This window comes from Argopecten irradians, chromosome 15 (genome assembly GCF_041381155.1).
Source record: "Argopecten irradians isolate NY chromosome 15, Ai_NY, whole genome shotgun sequence".
Classification (NCBI taxonomy): Eukaryota; Metazoa; Mollusca; class Bivalvia; order Pectinida; family Pectinidae; genus Argopecten; species Argopecten irradians.
In genome coordinates this window covers 28083040-28108922 of record NC_091148.1, presented here as the reverse complement: position 1 = coordinate 28108922, position 25883 = coordinate 28083040, and the positions used below count along the sequence as shown (strand labels likewise).

Genomic DNA, 25883 nt, shown 5'->3' with positions numbered 1-25883 from the left:
TGTTTGTATACATAACAGCATACTTTTCAGAGAAACCAATGTGAACTTCCCTCGTTATGATGACATCACAAAGGATACCCACTAACAAGTGAGGTAACATCAATACACAGAATAGAGGAGCTGACACGACTGAATCAAAAAATGATAATTAAAAACGATGATACAAAGAATTATAATAAGATCTTGTCATAGTAAAGGTATACACATGTTTTTATTTCCATATATATTTAATAATTTTAAAATCACTTCACCTTAAGCATCAAAGAAATGGAACCGAATTAGATTGTAATAAATAAAGAGTATGACTGTACAAATCAATATACTCATCATATAACATAAATCTGGGCTAATAACGTTTTACATCAGGCCCGAAGGTACACCGTATAAACAGCTACACAATAATACAACTACATATCACAGCAAATGAACTCTTTCTCACGTATCCATACACACCTTATACAAATACTGTACATAACATTTTCTCACTCAAACCTCTCTATGATTTATGAAATATGATGATAAAGTGTAATTATTTTCATGATTTTTACATGAAATTCCTCTTTGAATAACTTGAGTTTATACATAAGCATGTATATCAATGATCATATTCGCAATGACAAATTGTTTACAGCGAAATATTTGTCCGTAAGCTTAACAAATAATGCAGACAACATGACAAATGGAATTTTAAATGCAGTCTTAGATATACATGTATGTATAAACAAAACATACAATCCCTATCATCACGGATAAAACTGCATCAGAATGCCTATAATGTACTGGTTGCACTCAGGCCATTACACCCGAAATCATCGTTCCAGTTTACCCCACCCCCATCGTTCAGTTTCCGATCTCTATAACATCTGTTATCTGAACCATTTACCGGTAACTATATATCTTGTGCTGGAATGGTGTACGGTTAAACAACTTTATTTCTACCCATTGCATATCAATTCAGATATCTTTTTCTGCAACCACATTATCATAAAAATGTGAAAATAACTTCTCCACAAAAAGTACTAACTATATAGTACAATCGTATCAGCGTCGAATACCTTTGCAGATTTATGCATAAATAACAAGCCATATGCTAACGTTAATCTGTCACCATACTGATTTCAAGTAAAAACGAAGTATCTTGAAACATATTATCGGAGAATTTCACTGAAATTACATTGCAGAATTATTTTATTTTTAGAATTTCCCAGATGTTTTATTTGAATAACCGAAGTCATGTAAAAACTTTATTCAAATACACGGAGTTGAAAAACAAAGATAAAGAAGGAAAAAATCAAGACCGCAGAATTTTATACAAATAACGGAAATATTCAAATAATCGTTATTCGATTAAGTGGAGTCCTCTGTACTACATATTAATGATACCACATTGCATATTTTCCTTAACTCTGACCTTATAAAATCTCGGCCCTGATTTTGTGTAGTCTGATGTATGTTCAACATCAATTACAATGTACCAACATCAGTCTTAAATAATAATCATTTTTTCCCAAAAGTTCTTCACGAGAAATATTCTTTGTTGGATAAATTTGCAAATAAGTTATTAGTATTTTTGACAGTAACTAGATTTCGTCTTAAAACGCTTTTCCATAAAACAAAACAAAATTACCTGGAAAGCTACAAATTTTGAATTTCTTCCAAATAAATTTCCAAAAACAAAATTGTATCTGTTTAACTTGCTTAAAGTTGCTCCACCGTGGACAGAGCATAAACACTATTTATCATTTGGGTAAATAATGGATGTTTAATCATGTGTCTTTATGTCTAATTAACACAAAAATACAGAATATAAAATAATTTGTTTTACCGTTGCTGTCTGCACAATCCGTACCTTATTCCATTTACCATAGCGCCATGGATCTTTTTCAGGACGCAATTCATTATTTTAAATACTTGTAATTATATGCAAAATAAAGTCCAAATTCTCAATGATAATAATTGTGTAAACTAAGTAACTTTAATTACTGAATAAAAATATTTAAAATAGATAAAAATTACCATTTGTCAGTGGTGTAACACCTTTAACAATTTCTGATTGATTTTTTAGAAGAAACAAGTTTCAATCAATACAAAAACAGAATATTTCAGGACAAAATTCTGAAGGATTACTCTTAAATCTTGTATATGAGATTTTCAATAGAAATCATTCAGAAAACAGATTTTCTACACGAACATAAACCACGTGGTTTAAAGGAGCAAACTAATGCATCACAAAAAGTGGAGGATTAATAACATCATGCAATGTATAAAGTAAAGTAATAACCATTGATACTGTAAAGAAATTTTTTTCACTTATACCATATTTTGCGTCATATTATGTATGAATACATAATTTTTGGATCCATGACATTCATGTATGTGATTATAAAAATTGTTCGCGAAACATTTGAATTAGCATTCATGCTCTCTCCCGAAATCAAAATGCCGCGTAATTTTACGTAATAGAGTGGTTAACAATATACAAATAAAAGGAAATTAATCCTTAACCATTCCCATTGTATGTATGTTGATATTGTGTCACTCTATTTCTTCCAACTTGGTGAAATGTTGTCTAACTTTTTCACAGCTTACTGTTGACCTTCCATATCCTCTCGAATCTATAACCCACAATTCCAACCACTTCCAATCATGAAATTCCAACCACTTGCAAACTTTCTCTGTTTGTCTTCCTCTGTAAAACGGCAACCTCTTTCAAACAGTTTTTGTACACAAATACGTTCATAAGTTATGATGAAATTGTCCATTTAAAACAAAATAAAAAGTCTTTGCCCATCCTGCTTCTCATAATAGAGGCTGCTGTTGTGGCGGCTGCTGGTAAAACTGGGGACCCCCAGGCGCCCCGAGGGGTGGGGGAGCGGGGTAATTGTTCTGAATACTTGATTGTTGGGTCTGCGGTGGCATGGAGCTCTGTGAAGGGTTAGTAACTAGACCGGCAGTCGACGATGAATAGTCTGTGGTATCAGCTCCACTCACAACACTACAAAGACATAATTATGTATAAGCTGATACATGAAACAAAATGAATGGGAGTGGAGCCCCAATATGATTGATCTTGTGTTAATAGAGGATGTTGTATGAAGGGGCTATGTAATATGAAATTTATCAAACAAGTTCAATAATTTGGTTTGTTATACCACAATACGATCATTTACAAAAATGCCAATAAATCAACTGTTCCGTCCAGCGGTCCAAAGAACTGTTAAAATGGACTGTTAAAATGTGCTGTTGGACCAGAGTGACGTCACACCCACAATTTTTGTGACGTCAATGCATTGTTTTGACTCAAAGGGTATAACAAAACAGTTATCGACAGGGTTTTCAGGCAACAGACGATTTGTTGGACCCTCAAACAGACTGTTGCCCTCTGCCTTCGACCTCAGGTCCAACAAATCATCTGTTGCCCTCAACCCCAGTCAACAACTGTATAATGTAACAAACCTTTACATATTACATAGTCACAAGTGTAAGATTCTATTTATCATATAGCTTTAATTTATAGAAATATAATTTAAACATTAGGAATCTGGCTCAGATATGACATTTCCGTCTCATGAGACATACAAGCAACGCCATATATATATATCTTATGACGTCAAAACTACAGGTGACATCATAATAGTGTTATTACCCATGTGTCTTATGATATGACATGGCTGTATGACATGGCTGGATGGGCCAGTTATGTGATAAAAATAAATTTGATTTGTTTATAGGTTTGACATCCTATTAACAGCCTTGGTCATCTAAGAATGTGCCTGGTTTAGGAGGTGGAGGAAAACCAGAGTACCTGGAGAACAAGAGGCCCAAAGGGCCTGTTTTGCTCACCTGGTTATTGTAATGCCCAGTAATGTTCTGATTACAGGTTCATTGTTTCTTTTCCGAAGGAATTTAAGATTTACCTCTAATTTCCCTATTGGGACCCATTCTTTCTGCTCTACAGCGTCAAAATTTATACAAACAATGTTTCCCGCTTCCCCAATGGATGTTTACTAGCCAAATTTGGTTATTTCCATTAGAACTCTATGACTATGTAGCGATTTAAAGGATTTACCTCTTTCTGTTCCAGGGGGTCAGAGCCAAAATTTATACAAACAATGTTCCCCTTCCCCAATGGTTGTTTCTGGTCAAATTTGGTTACAATCCATGTAGAACTCTATGACAGGTAGGGATTTAAAGGATTTACCTTTATTTCCCCTATTGGGTCCTGCCCCTCCTGCCCCCTGGGGGTCAGAGCCAAAATTTATACAAAAACTTTCCTCTTCCTCCATCTATGACAAGTAGCGATTTAAAGGAAATGTTGATGGACAGACGGATGACGGAAGCCGCGCCATGACATAAGCTCACTGGCCCTTTGGGCCAGATGAGCTAAAAACCATCAACATGTGGTCAGTACTTGGCACCTTAACAACATGTGGTTCAAACATCCGACCCAGAGTTTGTGATAATTTGACATTATCATGTAACAAATTAAACAAATATATGAATATTACATCCAATACAACCTCTAGTTAATGGACAGATGCTGAACCAATCAAAGGTGTCCGCTCTCTCTAGTATTGTTAATCAGCACGGATATTGGACGAAGCTGCTGGTCTTAGGTGTTGGTTATGTCAAGTTTTAGTGTTTGATTAAAGTGTAATATTTCTTAAGCATTACTTATATATATTTATCTTGATGTAACCATTGAAAAGTCAAACAAATTTACATACTTTGAAAAACTTGATGGCACATAAACTTGAGATGGTGGACCCGCGACCATTTGTGGTATTTGTCCTTGACCTTGGGGAATTTGTCCTTGAGTCGGTGGCATCTGACCTTGACTTTGCTGTGATATCTGACCTTGACCTTGGGGTGGCATCTGCATCTGATTTTGCATCGGTGGCATTTGAACTTGTCCGGGCATGAATTGTTGTTGACCATTGAACATCGACTAAAATATGGTAAATTCTTAATCAATATACAGAAAAATACAAATAATTATCATTTATTATAATTAATATTATTTATCAGAATCTAAATTGGATTAAGTTCACTTCGCCAAATTATGTTGGATACATGAACTATGATTTTAAATACACATATAATAATTTCTCATATTTTGTATTGATCTTTCATGAATCACTAAATAAGCTCAAAGCTTAAGTCTGATATACAAGGGGGTAACTGTGTTTAAACAAGGTTTAAAAATATATAAAAAGTATTCAAATAGATCCTGTAATGTAATACTTATTCATGAAAACTGTAATTAATGAGAGCAAAATGGCAATTCAATTTGCATTATATAGCATTATGTAGACAAAAGTTTTAATCAATTAATCTTACGGATTAAAAATATTGTTTTCCTTTCTGATGAACACAGCTGATAGATTTTTAAGAATTTTCTTCTAAGACTTCCTCCATGTGAATAGATGTAAGTGTGACTTATAACCTAAAAGCTGTTGTACCTGACTAGATAGTGGTTGTGTCATGGTCATATTAGGGAAATTCATCGGCCCAGGGGGTACTCCACCCTTAAATGATGCGTACGGATTAGGGTCCTCCTTCATCAGATTGTGGTACATCTGTAGGGCGTCCACAACCTTGGCATTGATCTCACACAAACTGGCATGCTTCCTGTAACACAAAAATAGTGTCAGCAATACTGAAAATGTTTAGGGGAAAGCATGGGTGAGAAATACCTACCACTTTCACATGTGAATCACAACTTCATCAATACTGAAAATGTTTAGGGGAAAAGCATAGGTGAGAAATACCTACCACTTTCACATGTGAATCACAACTTCATCAATACTGAAAATGTTTGGGGGAAAAGCATAGGTGAGAAATACCTAACACTTTCACATATGAATCAAAACTTTTTTTTTCTCCAAACGTTGTCAAATTTTAGGTCCTGTCCACATATAAATCTAACTGGATTATTAGCCACACTTTCGATTTTCGGGGGAAAAGTAGCAGTTTATAATTCAGAATATATTGTAATACCGTATATAAATACCGTAAATACCCAACAAAATCCGCTGTATGTTGATATTCACTATAACCTCGTTCTTAAAGTTACAGAAAATCTTGACATGAAATTTCAGAATCCTTGACATCCTTTTGAAACCATCAATAAACGTCATTTTACCAGATTACGTGTGGTTCTATCTTCATCTTTACAAGTTTATTTTTATAAGTATAGAATACATTAATCCAAATCAATATTAAATCAGTTTAAGAATATTTACCTATCAATTTTCTCCAACTCAGTATCAATTAGTGGTCCCATTCCTTTACATGTTTCTGAAAAGAAAATTACAAGTACATTTTAAATTCCAAGCCTTTATTAATAGTTTCATTCACATTCCAAAACAATTATTCTTTAAATTAAAGATGAACAAAAGAATCTAGATTTGTAAAACACCAGAGTATGTATCTTGTTTTAAATTGATACAAATTTACATTGGTAGTGCATCAAGTCAGAACATTTCCTCTGAATTTATTTATAGGTAATGTATCATGTGCAGGTACCTTCAAGTCGGAGCATTTCCTCTGAGTCTGGCTGGGTCTCTCCTGTTGGATCTGCATTCTGTATCAACTGTAATACATTGTCTATCTTCTCCTGAAATCAAGGAATGAAGTCCAGGTTTATATATATGAGGTTGTTTATATACATATACACTGTATGTGTATTTATTATAACTGAAACAAGAGCTGTTTGAGAATGGCAAAGCTTGCCTCTGGAATTTTGCTGTCATGATTTAATTCAGGTTCCACGTCATTTACCAGTATTATGAAATATAGCAATGGTGTTACATAACTGAACTTTTCAGCCCATTGGGCTTTTTGAAATTCTGAAAACTAAGCATATTCCCCCTTTAAGTAATTGTCCGTCACAGCAGAATTATAATTCAAAATCATTGCAGAAATCAAAATTGGTTGTGACGCTGATAACAGTAGTACAACATTTGCAACAAAACCTTAAGTCAACTATTTCGACACATTGGGCCTCTTGAAATTCTAACAAGAGGCCCAGAGGGCCTGTATCGCTCACCTGGTTTGAATGCCAAGAAATGTTCTGAATACAAGTTCATTGTTTCTTTTCTGAAGGAAATAAATATATGAACCATCATGAAATCACCTATGACGGGCCCCACCCGCTCCTAGCCCACCACGTAGGGTGTAGCATAGCACAATGTAATTCATACAAGTGTTCGCTGTTCCCTCTACCCAAACCACAGGTGTTGCTCTTATAGGCCCAAAATTGTGGGTCATAACAATGCCAATGCAAATACTCTAGAACACAGTTAGCGTATTTTAAGGAATGATTACCTCTATTTCGGCCTATTGGGAGCTCATCCCGTTCTGCCACTCTGCGTGCCTGTGGCACCTAATTTATATACATGTACTGTTTCACCTTTACCCGAGAGGGATGTTTGTGGCCAAATAATGTTACATTACCTTGGCAGAAATACTCTTTGACTAAGGTAAGCTGAGAGTTAGAAGTATTTACCTCTATTTCCCCTATTGGGCCCCACCCCTCCTGCCCCCAGGGGGTCAGAGCCAAAATTTATACAAGTTCTGTTCCCAATCCCCCAAGGATGTTCATAGCCAAATTTGGTTACAATTCATGTAGAACTCTATGACTGGTAGCGATTTAAAGAATTTACCTCTATTTCCCCTATTGGGCCCCGCCCCTCCTGCCACCGGGGGGTCAGAGCCAAAATTCATACAAGTTCTGTTCCCCTTCCCCAAAGGATGTTTGTGGCCAAATTTGGTTACATTCCATTCAGAACTCTATGACTAGTAGCGATTTAAAGGATTTACCTCTATTTCCCCTATTGGGCTCCGCCCCTCCTGCCCCCGGGGGACCAGAGACAAAATTTATACAATTTCTGTTCCCCTTCCCCCAAGGATGTTTGTGGCTATTTTTGGTTACTATCCATGCAGAACTCTAGGACAAGTAGCGATTTATAGGATTTACCTCTATTTCCCCTACTGGGCCCCGCCCCTCCTGCCCCCGGGGGGTCAGAGCCAAAATTTATACAAGTTCTGTTCCCCCTCCCCCAAGGATGCTTGTGACCAAATTTGGTTACAATCCATGCAGAACTCTATATGACTAGTAGCGATTTAAAGGAAATGTTGACGGACAGACAGACGGACGGACGGACGACGGACCAGGTGAGCTAAAAATCCAGCAGTTTGCTTCTTTAAATGATTGTCCACACTCATAGCAACAATTATAATTCAAAATGATTGCAGAAATCAACATCAGTTTTGACAGGTAAGAGTATTACAACATATGCACCAAATCCTTAAAGATGCTCCATCATTGACAAAGCATAAACGATACTATGCGTATGGTATTATCTTTGATATTACCTCGTTTATGTCGACCTCCTTTAGGGGAACGTCTACAGATTTTACCTTTAATGTTATATCTAAGTTATTACCTCCGGGGGAACGTCTACAGATTTTACATTTAATGTTATTTCTAAGTTATTACCTCGTTAATGTTGACCTCCTCCGTGGGAACGTCTACAGATTTTACCTTTAATGTTATATCTAAGTTATTACCTCTTTAATGACGACCTCCCCCGGGGTAACATCTACAGATTTTACCATTAATGTTATATCTAAGTTATTACCTCTTTAATGACGACCTCCTCCAGGGGAACGTCTACAGATTTTACCTTTAATGTTATATCTAAGTTATTACCTCTTTAATGTTGACCCCCTCCAGGGGAACGTCTACAGATTTTACCTTTAATGTTATAGATTTTACCTTTAATGTTATATATAAGTTATAACCTCGTTAATGTCGACCTCCCCCGGGGTAACATCTACAGATTTTACCATTAATGTTATATCTAAGTTATTACCACTTTAATGACGACCTCCTCCAGGGGAACGTCTACAGATTTTACCATTAATGTTATATCTAAGTTATTACCTCGTTAATGTCGACCTCCCCCGGGGTAACATCTACAGATTTTACCTTTAATGTTATTTCTAAGTTATTACCTCGTTAATGTCGACCTCCTCAGGGGGACGTCTACAGATTTTACCATTAATGTTATATCTAAGTTATTACCTCTTTAACGTCGACCTCCTCCAGGGGAACGTCTACAGATTTTACCTTTAATGTTATATCTAAGTTATAACCTCGTTAATGTCGACCTCCCCCGGGGTAACATCTACAGATTTTACCTTTAATGTTATTTCTAAGTTATTACCTCGTTAATGTCGACCTCCTCAGGGAGAACGTCTACAGATTTTACCTTTAATGTTATAAATAAGTTATTACCTCGTTAATGTTGACCTCCTCCGGGGGAACGTCTACAGATTTTACCATTAATGTTATATCTAAGTTATTACCTCTTTAATGTCGACCTCCTCCAGGGGAACGTCTACAGATTTTATGTTTAATGTTATTTCTAAGTTATTACCTCTTTAATGACGACCTCCTCCGGGGGAACGTCTACAGATTTTACCTTTAATGTTATATCTAAGTTATTACCTCTTTAATGTCGACCTCCTCCGGGGGAACGTCTACAGATTTTACCTTTAATGTTATATCTAAGTTATAACCTCGTTAATGTCGACCTCCTCTGGGGGAACGTCTACAGATTTTACCTTTAATGTTATATCTAAGTTATTACCTCTTTAATGACGACCTCCTCCGGGGGAACATCTACAGATATCACCTTTAATGTTATATCTAAGTTATTACCTCGTTAATGTCGACCTCCTCCAGGGGAACGTCTACATATTTTACCTTTAATGTTATATCTAAGTTATAACCTCGTTAATGTCGACCTCCTCCGAGGGAATGTCTACAGATTTTACCTTTAATGTTATATCTAAGTTATAACCTCGTTAATGTCGACCTCCTCTGGGGAACGTCTACAGATTTTACCTTTAATGTTATATCTAAGTTATAACCTCGTTAATGTCGACCTCCTCCGGGGGAATGTCTACAGATTTTACCTTTAATGTTATATCTAAGTTATTACCTCTTTAATGTCAACCTCCTCCGGGGGAACGTCTACAGATTTTACCTTAAATGTTATATCTAAGTTATTACCTCGTTAATGTCGACCTCCTCCGGGGGAACGTCCACAGATTTGACTTCCACCTCCTCATTAAACTGTACCTTCTTCTTTTCTTTAGCTATGTAAACACAAAAACATTTGATCAAACTTTTCTACCTGTAAAACATTTAAACTAATACCTATTAAAACTGACCACTTTTATTAACTATCAATTAAATAAAATTGACTAATTTAAAAATAAACCATTGATTAAAACTGACCACCCTTAATAAACTATCAATTAAATTGACTTACTTAAAAATAAACTATTGATTAAAACTGACCACCCTTAATAAACTATCAATTAAATAAAATTGACTAATTTAAAAATAAACCATTGATTAAAACTGACCACTTTTATTAACTATCAATTAAATAAAATTGACTAATTTAAAAATAAACCATTGATTAAAACTGACCACCCTTAATAAACTATCAATTAAAATTGACTTATTTCAAAAATAAACTATTGATTTAAACTGACCACTTTTTATAAACTATCAATTGAAATTGAGTAACTTAAATATAAACTATTGATTAAAACTGACTAATTTAGAAAGAACTATTGATTAAAACTGACCACTTTTAACAAATTATCAATTAAAACTGACAATTTTAAATAATCTATATTGATTTGAACTCACCTTTTTTAATTGACTACTGATTACAATTGACCACCACTTAACAAATTATTAAAACTGACCACTTAATGTTTTAGTTTAAAGGACTGTACTTTTAGTCTACAGGTTGGTTTATCTATAATTCCTAATTCTACATTAACTTACAATCTTCTGGCTCTACAGACAGATCCGCAGTGACAAAGTTAGCTGGGAATAATCCTTCTCCTCGCTGGTTAAAGCCCTTCCACCAGTTCACGTCACTGGAGAAATAAAACAACAAAAACATCTATTGTTTTATCTAAAGAAATCAACAGTAGATTTTCTGTAATAAATTCTCTTCACTTTTATTAAATTCAATCACTGGTCAATTGATAAAATTCCATGGAGAATCTTCAATCATAATTAGACACCAATTCAATGACTACAGCTGTAATGACTGTTTAATAAATCAATATCCATGACATATCTTCAAAACAATCATCTTCATTTAAGTCAAGACAAGAATAGTTTCAAGGACTACAGTATAAATCTAATGTCCACACCCAATCTAATTCTTTGTTACATGTTACATTCATTTTCCAATTATGGTGTACTTGTTAGCCAATGAAATTTCATAATACATTGCCCAAACCAATCAGATTCCTTGTTACATACTGACCTGTCATCTGTAACACTGATTAGCTCTCCTGATTTGAAGGTAAGTTCATTATCCTCGGCCGCCTCAAAGTCATACAGGGCTCGCACCTACACAGACAACACGAGAGAATAATTGGTACAATACAAATAAACTGTATCGTTTTATAATACACTGTTCAATTTTTTTAAAGATAACGCATCACTAAACTATTGTGTGATTAAATATATTAATGGGACCTAAATGTTTTTTTAGTTTTTGGTCAACATTTTGATATCTGGAGAAAACTAGTCATTGTTTGAAAACCCTTACACCAACCAGATTTTTTTTTATTTCTTTTGTATTTTGATGGATTGTTACCTTTCAGACCTCCCTATTATTTTGATAACGACTATTGATTAACATTTTGATGGATTGTTACCTTTTAGACCTCCCTATTATTTTGATAACGACTATTGATTAACATTTTGATGGATTGTTACCTTTCGGACCTCTCTTGGTTTACTGATGCTGGCGTAGGTGGCTGAGTCCGAGGACACAGAGTACCCCATGGGATACAGGGAGGAGGTCTTCTGGGAACTGCCCTTGTCTGACTCTTGTAAAGACAATGCTATAGCTGGAATAGAAAACAAAGATAAAATTTGTCAACATGAATGTGAAATCAGAATAATTTGAGGCATAACGGAAGAGGGTTACAGACCAACATGGCTAACAACATTCTCTGTTTCATATTAGGGTATTAAAACCGGTCGTATCATATGTCTTAAAGGCCCACTAACTTTCTGGAGTAAAACATAAAGGTTTCTTAAAAACATTAGAAAATATATACCGATGGCCTAAGATTAAGTTACAATACCAAACATAGGCAAGATTTCCTGCGTTATATATGATAACAGTGAAAAGTCATGTCGCTGTTTTGCCAGCTGGCGCAGTGATAGTCAACTACGGCACAGTATTTAGGACAAGGTTTAAGTAAACATCATAAATCAATTAATTGAAATTTATTTAAGCAGTGCAAAAAAAACCCAGCTGTATCTTATAAATTAATTAAGTCTATCACTTCATGTATTGTCTGAACAGTCGTAAAAAAAACCTGTTCCAAGTGGGATAACTGTGATGTAAATCACACTAACCTTTGGCTATATCATCTTCCTCCTGTTGGTTACTGACAACGTTAGGATCTGAACTGACCGGTGCTCTCTTAGGCTACAAGTGAAAACAATCAAACATTAATGTATGACCCCATTAGGATCCGAACTGACCGGTGCTCTCTTAGGCTACAAGTGAAAACAATCAAACATTAATGTATGACCCCATTAGGATCAGAACTGACCGGTGCTCTCTTAGCCAATAGCTAGGCTACAAGTGAAAACAATCAAACATTAATGTATGACCCCATTAGGATTCCGAGACTGACCGGTGCTTCTGGTTTAGCCTATCTTTCAGCTAGGCTACAAGTGAAAACAATCAAACATTAATGTATGACCCCATTAGGATCTGAACTGACCCGTGATCTCTAAGGCTATGAGTGAAAGCATTTAGACATTGATGTATGACCCCATTAGGATCTGAACTGACCGGTGCTATCTTAGTCTAAAAGTGAAAGCATTCAGACATTAATGTATGACCCCATTAGGATTCGCACTGACCGGTGCTATCTTAGTCTAAAAGTGAAAGCATTCAGACATTAATGTATGACCCCATTAGGATTCGCACTGACCGGTGCTATCTTAGTCTAAAAGTGAAAGCATTCAGACATTAATGTATGACCCCATTAGGATTCGCACTGACCGGTGCTATCTTAGTCTAAAAGTGAAAGCATTCAGACATTAATGTATGACCCCATTACATGTAGGATCTGAACTGACCAGTGCTCTCCTAGTCTACGAGTGAGAGAATTCAGACGGAAATGACCGGTGCTTTCTTTGGCTACGAGTGGAAGCATTCATTAATGTACTAGTCAGCTCTATAACAAGAAAACATAGGAGGAATTGGGTCTACCAGGAGTTGTCAACTTGTCTAGAAGGTGATATGCAAATGTCTGTGACAATAGGCCATGGGCTAGGAGGGTCCCACATGCACCCCCCCCCCCCCCAAACCTCCGAACCAATATTTTTCTGAACCCTTATGACCCACTGATCACAAATCAAAATGTTACCATTACATAAGTTGGGATGAACTTCCGGTTATGACGTCATCAAGATGGCCGCCATCTCGAATTTCACTAAAAATTGAAAAATAGTCATAACATTAACATTTTTCAGCCAAAGGAGACAAATGAGGTATCAAAATGACCACAATAGAACAACAAATACATATCAGGACCAAATAATCCAATATATGTTGTAATTTGAACGCAGGAAATGAAAAAAATAATATTTTAAGCTCAAAAATGGTAATCTTTTCAGCATTTTTTCATATTGGCTTGACGCAGCAAAATTGTTTCCCAACAACAAATTATTATTCACAATCAGTTATTTGACTTCTTATCAATCGGTTAAAACAACAACAACAAAAATATATAGAAATGCAAAAGAGAATTGTTATACCATCATTTGGTTTACAAAACAACACCGGATGTGGCATATGATTGTTATTTTTTCCAAACCGCTAACACTACAGTTTCCTGGTGTCTTGGAATTTCCTGAATATAACATTGGCTATTGACGATTTATATCTTAACAAATTTGAATTTAAAGTTGGCTGAATATCTAAGTAGGACTTCAAAATAATCCATTTTCATGTTCGAAATTTTGTAGACTAGTAGCCTCTCAAACTGAATTATTACAGCAAAACGCTAACTAATAGCTATAGGGTATCAAATTAGAGTTCTGTAAATACCATGACACTTTTCGAAACATATGGTGTCTTTTAGAATGAGCACATCCATTGTTTATTTCCTGTGTATAACGCAAGGAAATATAAGATGGTTACTACAGTGTCACATATTTCTTTCACTAGTTCTTAATGCTAATCATTTTCGTTATGCGTGCTTTCTCGCCAGAGTGTCGTCTTCGACCTTGGTGACCTGATGTGACATTACATTACCGGGTTACCATCGTGGATCTAACTTGTCAACTGTCCATGGTCAGAGTTAAGATCAGAAACATCGGCTTCAGGGATGTGGGAGCTCTTCCTGTTTCCAACCTAGTTTCACCTAGATTCACATATCGTATATGATGTTCCAGACTTCCCCGGCATAATGGAAAACACACCAGATCAACATTCTGCGGAGGGTTGAGTTGGTTCTCCTTAATTCGTATGAAGCACAATTCCTCATTCTTGTGGACCTCAGTGACCATAGGTGGCACAGGTGGATTCTTTGAGGTCATAACTGAAGTCTGCAGTGGAGTTTCACTCTTTGCCAAGTCTGGAAAGCACTTTAGAGAACTTTTTACTGGAGAGTGTTCAATGGTCTCTTTGCGCATACACCAGATGTGACACAACCAGCACCTTCAAGGGAATGGGGAAAGTCAGACCAATGAAAAACATTTAACATTTATGCCCTCATTAATGACCTCGATGATATCACCTGTGCCATTTATGGTTGCACGAGGGTCCACAAGATTGATGAATAGTACTTCATACGAATTATGGAGTTATGTGCTAAGGAGAACCAATTCCACCATTGGAAGAATGTGCATCTGGTGTAATTTCCATTATGCCGGAGAAGTCTGAAACAGCATATACGTACGATATGTAAGAATCTGAAAGAGATCCCACATCCCTGAACCTGTTGTTCCTGATATGAATTCTGGCCATGGATGGGTCATAAAAGGCTAGAACAACACTGGTAATGCAGTGTCACATGAGCTCATCGACATCGAAGACGTCGATCTGGCTTTCGACGAATTGGATACTGATATCTCGAGTACTCTGATTCGGACTGCATGAACCAGCTACCAGATATGCCGAGTCTCTTCAATGGATAGGTCAGTGAGACGAGAAAGCACGCACAATGATAATGGTTATCATTGGGAACCAGTGAAAGACATATTAGTTACATTGTAGTAACCATCTGGTATTTTGCTTATGCTATGCATTGGAAATAAACAATGAATGTGCTCATTTTCAAAGACACAAACGCTTTGGGAACTGTTAATGATATTAACGGAAACACAGGCTTAGCTTAGGTTACATTTGTTACGCTATCAGTAGGTGTTGTGTTATTTTTGAGACGCTGCTAATCTACAAAATTGAGGGTATAACAATAATTCTTTTTTTGCATTTCTATATATTTTTGTTGTTGTTTTTGTTTTTACTGATTGATAGGAGTTTAAATAACTGATTACGAGTAATAATTTGTTGTTGGGAAACATTTCTGCTGCGTCAAGCCAGGTATAAAAAATTTGCTTAACACAAAAGCACAAGCGAAAAATGTCAATTAAAGTTTCCACCTCGCGAAATTAAATTTAACTTGTTTCATCAAGAAACAAGGAATATTCCATTTATAACATTAATTTTTTACTTCTCTATTCTAGATCTAAACAAGGCCAAATTATACCAGTACATGTATTTTATCATTACCTCAGAGCCGGATCAGATTTAAATTCCTTCGACTCTGCCCACTTTTTTATCAGGCCTTTCAATTTCTCAGAAACTTTTGGATGAGCCTGCAAAAGATACATACTTATAACAATTAAACCATAGGAATATTATACAAACAGAATATTTTCTCTATTCTAATTCAAACATTATCTGGCTGGTGTTAATTTTGTCAAACATTTTTTAAAGGACATAAATATTTCCTAAACAACTTATTGTAAAAGACAGTTTTGAATCTTGAATCTGTAGAAGACTTACCATATTTGACCCAATAAGCGCCCCCACCCCTATAAGTGACCTGGTCTCCCCATTTTTTAGGCTTCAATTTCACGTTATCAAAATTAAATGCAGACTGAAAATATGAAAACTGTGTTGGTTTTCTTACTGATTTGTTTTGCAAATTGATTTATGGCTTACTTTATAGAATGATTTTATGAAAACCATTGAAAAGCAAGCCCAAATTTGTTTCTATTAAGCACCCCCTGATTTTCTTCAACATTTAACGCCGCTTATTGGGTCGAATATAGTAATAGCATTAAATATCCTAAAGAAAAATATTAAAGCAAGTCTTAAACTTACAGTTCTCCATAGGAAACATAGAAGTTATTGAAAGTAAATTAATCTAAGGCGAATATCTATGGAGATTTAGAGTATGGTGATTTTCTAATGTTTAATATTGATAAAGCATCGCCCTATTGTTTTTATGATGGGAAATTTTATCCTTAAACAATCAGTCACTCAGTCACTGTCTATTATAAATTAATGATATCCTTTGCCTTATCAAATAGATATGTTCCTATCCTCTGACATGTAATGATTTATCCATCATTAGTAATGGCTTTACCAATTTATCATTATATCTTACCTTCTGACCGATCAATGTTCGGCATTCTGATATAAAATCCCGGGAAGATATCTCCAAATGAAATGGACGTCCACAGTTATTCACCGCTGCGTCTAACAGCTGAAATGAAGAGGAATTAATTAATTATTTCATTTAATACCCACACATAATAATTTAAAACTAAACTTAAGCCTTCGTGATTTAAGCATTTGCTGAATTAGTAATCGATAAATTTGAACTTAATCGAGGTACGACATGAAGACAACATCCCTGTGTCTGGATACTGACAGGAGATTTACTTACTGTTAATGCTTGCATGGACACTATAGGGACGATGTGATTCAGTCTCTTCACTATTGATCTCAGACAATCCCTCGGGCTGAAAAAAACAATCACTTTAACATTATCATTCAATTCCAAGTTCTTCTGAACAATTCAAATGTTATAGTCAAAATAGCGGCATATACTTGAAACAGGAATACATGTACATGTATTCAATATCTTAGCTTACAACTTTAATATCATGTTAATCTTACATGTTTTACACATAACTTCTAACTATACTAGTACTTAACTCAATCACCAAAATGACCAGAAACTCAAACTCCATTACAATTTGTATTATTACATCCATCATATTTTTTTTCTATGTCACTGTGAGCGGTTAAGATGTATGTCTCAACATATAACCACAACCCCTCGCTCCACCTCTGGGTCAAGATCTAGAGTTCAAATCACATGTGGAGCAGTTGTCGCTTTTCTCAACGAACAAATCTGGCATGTCCTTAAATGACCCTGGCTTTAAATAACTAGGACGCAAAACTACCAGTAATAGGAGACACATCATATTACATTAGATTTTGTATTTACTTGATCCACTATATCACTGACTTACCCATTAGGTTTTGTATTTACTTGATCTACTTTATCACTGACTTACCCATTAGGTTTTGTATTTACTTGATCTACTTTATCACTGACTTACCCATTAGGTTTTGTATTTACTTGATCCATTATATCACTGACTTACCCATTAGGTTTTGTATTTACTTGATCCACTATATCACTGACTTACTCATTAGATTTTGTATTTACTTGATCCACTTTATCACTGACTTACCCATTAGGTTTTGTATTTACTTGATCCACTATATCACTGACTTACCCATTAGGTTTTGTATTTACTTGATCCACTATGTCACTGACTTACCCATTAGGTTTTGTATTTACTTGATCTACTTTATCACTGACTTACCCATTAATGGGTAAGTCAGTGATAAAGTTATTAGGTTTTGTATTTACTTGATCCACTTTATCACTGACTTACTCATTAGGTTTTGTATTTTCTTGATCCACTAGATCACTGACTACCCATTAGGTTTTGTATTTACTTGATCCACTATATCACTGACTTACCCATTAGGTTTTGTATTTACTTGATCCATTACAGCACTGACTTACCCATTAGGTTTTGTATTTACTTGATCCACTTTATCACTGACTTACTCATTAGGTTTTGTATTTACTTGATTCACTATATCACTGACTTACCCATTAGGTTTTGTATTTACTTGATCCACTATATCACTGACTTACCCATTAAGTTTTGTATTTACTTGATCCACCATATCACTGACTTACCCATTAGGTTTTGTATTTACTTGATCCACTATATCACTGACTTACCCATTAGGTTTTGTATTTACTTGATCCACTATATCACTGACTTACCCATTAGGTTTTGTATTTACTTGATCCACCATATCACTGACTTACCCATTAGGTTTTGTATTTACTTGATCCATTATATCACTGACTTACCCATTAGGTTTTGTATTTACTTGATCCACTATATCACTGACTTACCCATTAGGTTTTGTATTTACTTGATCCACTATATCACTGACTTACCCATTAGGTTTTGTATTTACTTGATCCACTATATCACTGACTTACCCATTAGGTTTTTGTATTTACTTGATCCACACTTATCACTGACTTACCCATTCAGTTTTGTATTTACTTGATCCACTATATCACTGTCTTATCCACTAGGTTTTGTATTTACTTGATCCACTTATCACTGACTTACCCATTAATGGGTAAGTCAGTGATAAAGTTATTAGGTTTTGTATTTACTTGATCCACTTTATCACTGACTTACTCATTAGGTTTTGTATTTTCTTGATCCACTAGATCACTGACTTACCCATTAGGTTTTGTATTTACTTGATCCACTATATCACTGACTTACCCATTAGGTTTTTGTATTTACTTGATCCATTACAGCACTGACTTACCCATTAGGTTTTGTATTTATTTGATCCACTATATCACTGACTTACCCATTAGGTTTTGTATTTACTTGATCCACTATATCACTGACTTACCCATTAGGTTTTGTATTTACTTGATCCACTATATCACTGACTTACCCATTAGGTTTTGTATTTACTTGATCCACTATATCACTGACTTACCCATTAGGTTTTGTATTTACTTGATCCACTATATCACTGACTTACCCATTAGGTTTTGTATTTTGTATTTTGATCCACTTTATCACTGACTTACCCATTAGGTTTTGTATTTTCTTGATCCACCATATCACTGACTTACCCATTAGGTTTTGTATTTACTTGATCCACTATATCACTGACTTACCCATTAGGTTTTGTATTTACTTGATCCACTTTATCACTGACTTACCCATTAGGTTTTGTATTTACTTGATCCACTATATCACTCACTTACCCATTAGGTTTTTATTTACTTGATCCACTATATCACTGACATACTCATTAGGTTTTGTATTTACTTGATCCATTATATCACTGACTTACCCATTAGGTTTTGTATTTACTTGATCCACTTTATCACTGACTTACCCATTAGGTTTTGTATTTACTTGATCCACTATATCACTGACTTACCCATTAGGTTTTGTATTTACTTGATCCACTAGATCACTGACTTACCCATTAGGTTTTGTATTTACTTGATCCACCATATCACTGACTTACCCATTAGGTTTTGTATTTACTTGATCCACTATATCACTGACTTACCCATTAGGTTTTGTATTTACTTGATCCACTTTATCACTGACTTACCCATTAGGTTTTGTATTTACTTGATCCACTATGTCCATAATCAGCCCCCAGTCCTCTGTTGTGTTCATCTCACTAGTCACCTTTTCTGAAAAACAGAGATGGGAGATTGAGAATTTGATGTTTGATTTACATGTATTAATTTTCGCTGCATTTTAATAATATATTTCCATAAAATGCTTTTAATAACTAGTGATGAACAATCACATTAAAATGATGATCAAGTAATTATATATATAATCAGAGCATGATAACCAATTTTAAGCAACTAAAATGGGAACTTGTATTTGTTATTTCATCTATGTTTTGTGACAAGTTTGATATGGCTCAAATATCTAAACCCGGGACAAATCTAATTGAACATATCTAAAAATTGTTTTCCCATTAGACACTCAATGACTACCTAACCTTCAAACAAAACTTGCCTACTTGCTACATGCAATAGGCTGAAAATGTACATGAGCATAATAGACATTGTAGCTACACAACCTTTTAAATCTATAAACATACAAAGATTACAAGAAAAACGATCGCTTCCTCATTCTTATTGTCATATTCTGAGCTATAAAATTTGTATGGTCAGTATGTTAAAGATGCTCCACAACTGACAATTGGTAAATGTTTATACTATCATAAACAGGATCAGACGATTTAGTATTATTCTTCAAGGTACAGAATGTTATCTTAACTTACACTCATTACCCACCAATTGAAATATTTTTGTGAGATTCTTTTTTTTTCTTTTACTTCAAGTGAAAAACATGAAATATATAATTAATGCATTCCCGAATAAAATCCATGTTTACTATAATCCTAGTATGGATGACGTGTACGTACTTGATTGCGCATGCAACCAAGGCTCGAAATAAATTATTATTTAATATTGTTAGTGTTTATTAGACCATATATATACATGATTAAACACCAATTATTGTTTCATATGATGAATGATCCATTTTGCACTGTCGGCGGTGGAGCATCTTTTTATAAGCCATTTGACACACGAGTAACGTTGTGCATGTGTGTCACTGACTCAGCTTCAGGGGGGTTGCCGCCATTGACTTATAGTCTGTAACTAAAAACTCATAACAAAGACTTTAAAGTTAAACCAACAAGAAGGTAATATAACATTACAAGGAAAATGGACCTAAATTACAATGTAGAACTAACATGCAACATGGAACATACATGTTCATATATATGCAAAATTTATATATAAAAAAAACGCCAACCTTCCATACCCTATCCATAATCCCTATGATACCTTGATGACCCCTAATCCGCCTTAATGTACGTACTTGCACACCTACTAGATTTCCATCTATTTGAATCTTTAATTCCTTCAGAAACACCGCACAGAATGCGGCTAGACATTTTTATTTCTGTAAGTTCTACATGGGGTTTTAAGGATGTTTTACGAAATAGAATAAGATGTACTAGTATTATCAATACCCGCACGGCCGAATAAAAAAGACGGGACACAAAACACAGATACTTGATACATTGCCTAATGTGTGATAGAACATGTACTCTGTGGACGAAGATACACATGTAATAGTTCAACTAACAACATGACCATGAAGCAACAACATAATATTTCTTGAAAAACACAAATAATGTTGACATGACCTCTTCATGATAATTTCTAACCCGTGCTAACTGTTTTTGAAATAAGAAACCTGTCGACCTTATGTAAATTTTTTAAAAGTATACGCACATGACCACAGCAACACTATATAGCATATTGACCTGTATGATACGATTTAGGGGTCTAAATAAAATAGATCGGTAAAACTCGCATTCTACATATAAATACGCCAAGTGTTCTATTGTAGAATAGTAACAGAAAATTCATGAGTACCTAAAAATTGGCCAAATGTTGAGAGGGTGGGGGGGGGGGCAAAAATGTGAGGTGTTTTGGGGTGTTCTGGTGGAGACCCCGATAAAGATAATTACAATTGAGAAATTACTGAGATAATGAGTTTTCACGAAGTAATTTTGATGAATTTATGCGAGGTGCTTAGGGCGAGTGATTTTGTATTTTGGGGGTCTTAAGGTCATCACCCAGAGAAGGAAAAATATTACTAATTGTATTTTACGATTTGCGTTGAGATAGAGATTTTACGATGTAATTTTGATGACATTAGAAGCGTTCTTAACATGGTAATTTTCACAGAAATTAAATTCCTTGCAACTAAAATAATGGATAACTGTGAATGTAGTCATATCATTATGCATACCCTGCTCGATCTGAACTAGTCCGCAAACCCTGCCTATAATATTAGGCTTTTTCCTCCTATCTATATTATGCATATTTAATTAAAAAAAGTCTAATAATAAGAGTCAGGTTTTAGCGGGACTAGATTTGAACCATACAGGTTTCACAACCAACCGGACACATTGTTGTGTAACCACCAAAAAAAATATGAAAATTCCCTAAAATGAAGTTATGAAAAATGTGCAGAAGGACCTCTTTTATTTTTAATGAGCATTTTGAGAAAATTCTCAGTCGACAGAATATGGGGGGGCAAAAAAATGGACACTACTTGTTTAAATTTATAGATTTTTTTTCCTTTTAAATCTGCATGGTATTGTTAATGTATCTGTTTGTTTGTAACAGACTTGATTATTCTATTAACGTAGGTAAGAGGTGGGCCCCAATAATTTGTCAATTTTTCGCTGATCGTATTTCGCACTATAAAAATTTCCAGTAGATTCTATGTATAAGCTCTACACTCCTCTGTTAATCTAAAAATTTTACCTACATGAGTAAGATATCCTTGCATGTGACAGAGTACTCCTTGGACAGCCAAGGTTTTGAGGAAAAAAAAACAAATGCCGAAAATGTGTCTGATGGTGTTGTTTCAAGACACAGTAAATGCGCAAAATATTAAAGTAGTTGTATCAGCTTAAACTTAAACTTAATGTACACAGTATTTAGTAACAATTATTTGTACAACAGCTACTTTCGATTATATTTTTTGCAATCAATTATAAGCATACATTGCTTCTTTAGCGACTGTTAATTGATTGTCACTGACAATCATTTCATCACTATTAATAACTTTGTTATTTAATCAAGGATGCTAATTTAATATAAAATGACAAATCTAATGTGTATCTCAAGTTCAAATGCTTTTAAAATTCTAAAAGCTTTTGCTGTGTGACTTTTTTGGGGCTATTGGCAAATCTGCATGTTGATGAAAAGGACTCAATGATGGCATACAAAGGGATATTTACATTTCTGGAAACCTTTCTGATCTTTCTATTCTAAATGATGTTATATTACGATATATCTTTTAGCAGAAATTTCATTCGGTCTGAAAAAATATCTATGACACAATATAATAACATGATGACGAAAATATATTTTAGTGGCAATCATGTACTTTGAGTACCATAAAAGCTCATCAACACTAGGCCCTAAAATCTCCAATGATGATGGTAGTGGTTTACACAAAGAAAATAAGTGCAGAAAAGTTATTCTTGGAAAAGAGGAAGTGGTCAGCATTAAGCTTTCAGTTTTCTATAGCATTTAATTTATCAATATTAAAATGTTCTCTTTTAAGTAAATAAGGACTTCTTAAGAAATTATTCATGGTCGCTACTTATTGTATAACAGAGAGAGTAACACATACATGTGTGATATTATGACGACATCAATGTGTCTACTAAATACGCTATGGTCTAAATATAGGTATTGATTGGACGCTTCGTCTCGTGAAAACATATCATAATATACGTAAAAAATGACCAACTATGAATACCTTTAAATGATTGCCATAGAATGAGACACAAAATACCTTGATCAAACCACACAGTTATTAAAATGTTCCACAAAACCAGCAATAACAATGATACAGACATATCCGTATGTACACAATGTTGACATGTCATCTGAGCAGAAGAAAACCAATGTCTAATTTCCTTGAAATTATCCCGATTTGGACATTAGAAATGACACGAATCGACCTTCTACAATATAATTCTTACCGACATCTTTGTCGAAAGGCGTTGAACTAGCAAACAATGGCATTTTCGCACTTTTTTTATCAGATGTTGTCGTTCTTTTTACTCCACCATAATATTAACAGGAAGCCTATATTAGCGCATGCGCATTTCCGATGATGTCATATGTTTTCTTCCGGTTTTCTCCACCACGTGAGAATGATTGTGTGGGTCATGTAAACTAGTGCGGGTTTCATAATAAATAGATATTGCTCATTGTCGCTCACGATTCTACTCGAATTGCATTTTGTAGTTGGAAACGATAGAATATAATGACTTCAACCTATCCCATACACGTAGACTCTGTTTGAATAATTATTTTTATAATTCATCCCCTTTTTTGTACAATATACTGTACACGCATTTTAAAGTGCCGTGTTCGGTTTTTCAGCTATGAGCCTATGAACAATGATTTAAATGGTGTAATTATTCAAATCTCTGAAAAAAAAATCACTTGAAATTTTCCTTTTCATTTTTTCCTTGTTTTATTTGTAACCCATATATAGAATCTAGACAAAGTACAATATTATACAAATATCTTGTTCATAATTAATTATAATTTAATTCAACTTAAAATTGCTCCCTTACATCCATACAAAAGGGATCGATAGCAAAACATACATATACATAACACACATTAGATCAAAGTAACATCTTAAACATTTATCAAGCCAGCTTTCATCAGTTCAAATGACTTTTAACAAAGAGGCTTAAATCCTGCAGAAGTTTTGGATCGTTATCGATCCCCTTGGAGAAATTTCCGGTAATCTTCGGAATTAATTATAATTTAATGGAATAATTTCACGGAAATTACTCCGAGATGTCGCGATTGATTAAAACTCTGAACAGCAGACAAAGGGAGACAACACATCACGATACAATAACATAAGTTTACACACGTGGATGGTTCTATGTAAATAAATTTATATATCATATATATAACAGTTTCCTGTTTATAACATGAACTATTAAAAAATTGATTCTTATTTCGCCTAGGGAAATGTTCTAAAATTGCACATTTGAAAGAAAAAAAGTATCCTCCTGCACATTTTTGTACTTCATTTTAGAACATTTTCCGAAAATTCAACACACACGAACTAGACTAAAATGGCCATCAAGGAATTATACTATTTCAAAAAATGCTTCTTAAAAGATTGATTTGTTTATATGTCTTAGTAAGACAATCCATTCGTTATTATTTTGAGTTACACAACAATGTGCCGATGGTGTGAATCCGGTATGTTCAGATCGCGCTGGGTTGCATAATAATGAGACAACACTCACAATTGTCATTTCTAAATGCAGGTCACATTACCGTGTTAAATAGACTTAAAAATCATCAAAATACAAATTCGTTATATTTTTCTTGGGGGCGGAGTGTGTGTGTTGTGTGTGGTGGGGGGGGGGGGGGGGGGGGGGGGGGGGGGGAGACCCCCGGCCCAACAAAAACAAAATTCTCTCGCGCCCTACGGCGCTCGCAAATTTAACGAAATGCATCGTAAAACACATCTCAGCCATTCTAAATCGTAAATATTTTCCCTGGGGAGAACCCAGGACCTCCCAAACACGAAAATCTCACGCCTTAGGTGCTCGCAAATTCATCAAAATACATCGTAAAACTCATCTCAGTCATTCTAAATCGTAATATTTTTCCAGGTGATACCCCGGACCCCCAACACTCGCACGCTAATTTCCGTATTCATAAATTTCCTGTTAGCGACGCCACTGTCTATAGATGTAAACAAGGATAACATATAATAATATATGAAAAAAAAGTATATCAAGTATCTCCTGTGGGTGCGGGGCGCGCGAGGGGGAGGGGGTTACGCAATATTGAGGACCTTTGCCCCCCCCCCCCCCATTACGTTTCATCTTCCTATGCCACTGGCTTGTAGAAATTGTAAGTAATCGGAACCCCTGGAGTATCGAGGATGGCTTCTAGTATGTATACTGCAGGGGCGTAGGATGCGGGGGGGTTGCAACTGCCCCCTTCCCCCCGTTCCCGAGGACCGGGGGGCAAACATGTCTTTT

General features: G+C 35.0%; 1 protein-coding gene across 1 annotated transcript; it reads right to left on the bottom strand.

Moving 5' to 3' along the window:
* Positions 1-192: 192 nt before the first annotated feature.
* LOC138308745 (signal transducing adapter molecule 1-like) lies at positions 193-23997 on the bottom strand. The gene is made up of 16 exons (XM_069249769.1): positions 23838-23997; positions 19848-19932; positions 17038-17113; positions 16756-16854; positions 15873-15958; positions 13195-13228; positions 12479-12551; positions 11828-11961; positions 11370-11455; positions 10877-10971; positions 10085-10170; positions 6529-6619; positions 6246-6300; positions 5463-5631; positions 4728-4948; positions 193-2995 (listed from the first exon to the last, which is right to left on the bottom strand). Exons 1-16 carry the CDS (start codon positions 23878-23880, stop codon positions 2800-2802), a joined length of 1629 nt encoding a protein of 542 aa, XP_069105870.1. The 5' UTR covers positions 23881-23997; the 3' UTR covers positions 193-2799.
* Positions 23998-25883: the final 1886 nt, after the last annotated feature.

Excerpts from the sequence above, each read along its gene's own strand:
- LOC138308745 (XM_069249769.1), bottom strand. The coding sequence starts at position 23,880 with ATGCCATTGTTTGCTAGTTCAACGCCTTTCGACAAAGATGTCG. Across the intron at positions 15,959-16,755 it reads GAACATTGATCGGTCAGAAG|GCTCATCCAAAAGTTTCTGA; the intron begins GTAAGATATAAT and ends TATCTTTTGCAG. Across the intron at positions 11,456-11,827 it reads AACCAAGAGAGGTCCGAAAG|GTGCGAGCCCTGTATGACTT; the intron begins GTAACAATCCAT and ends TTGTCTGTGTAG.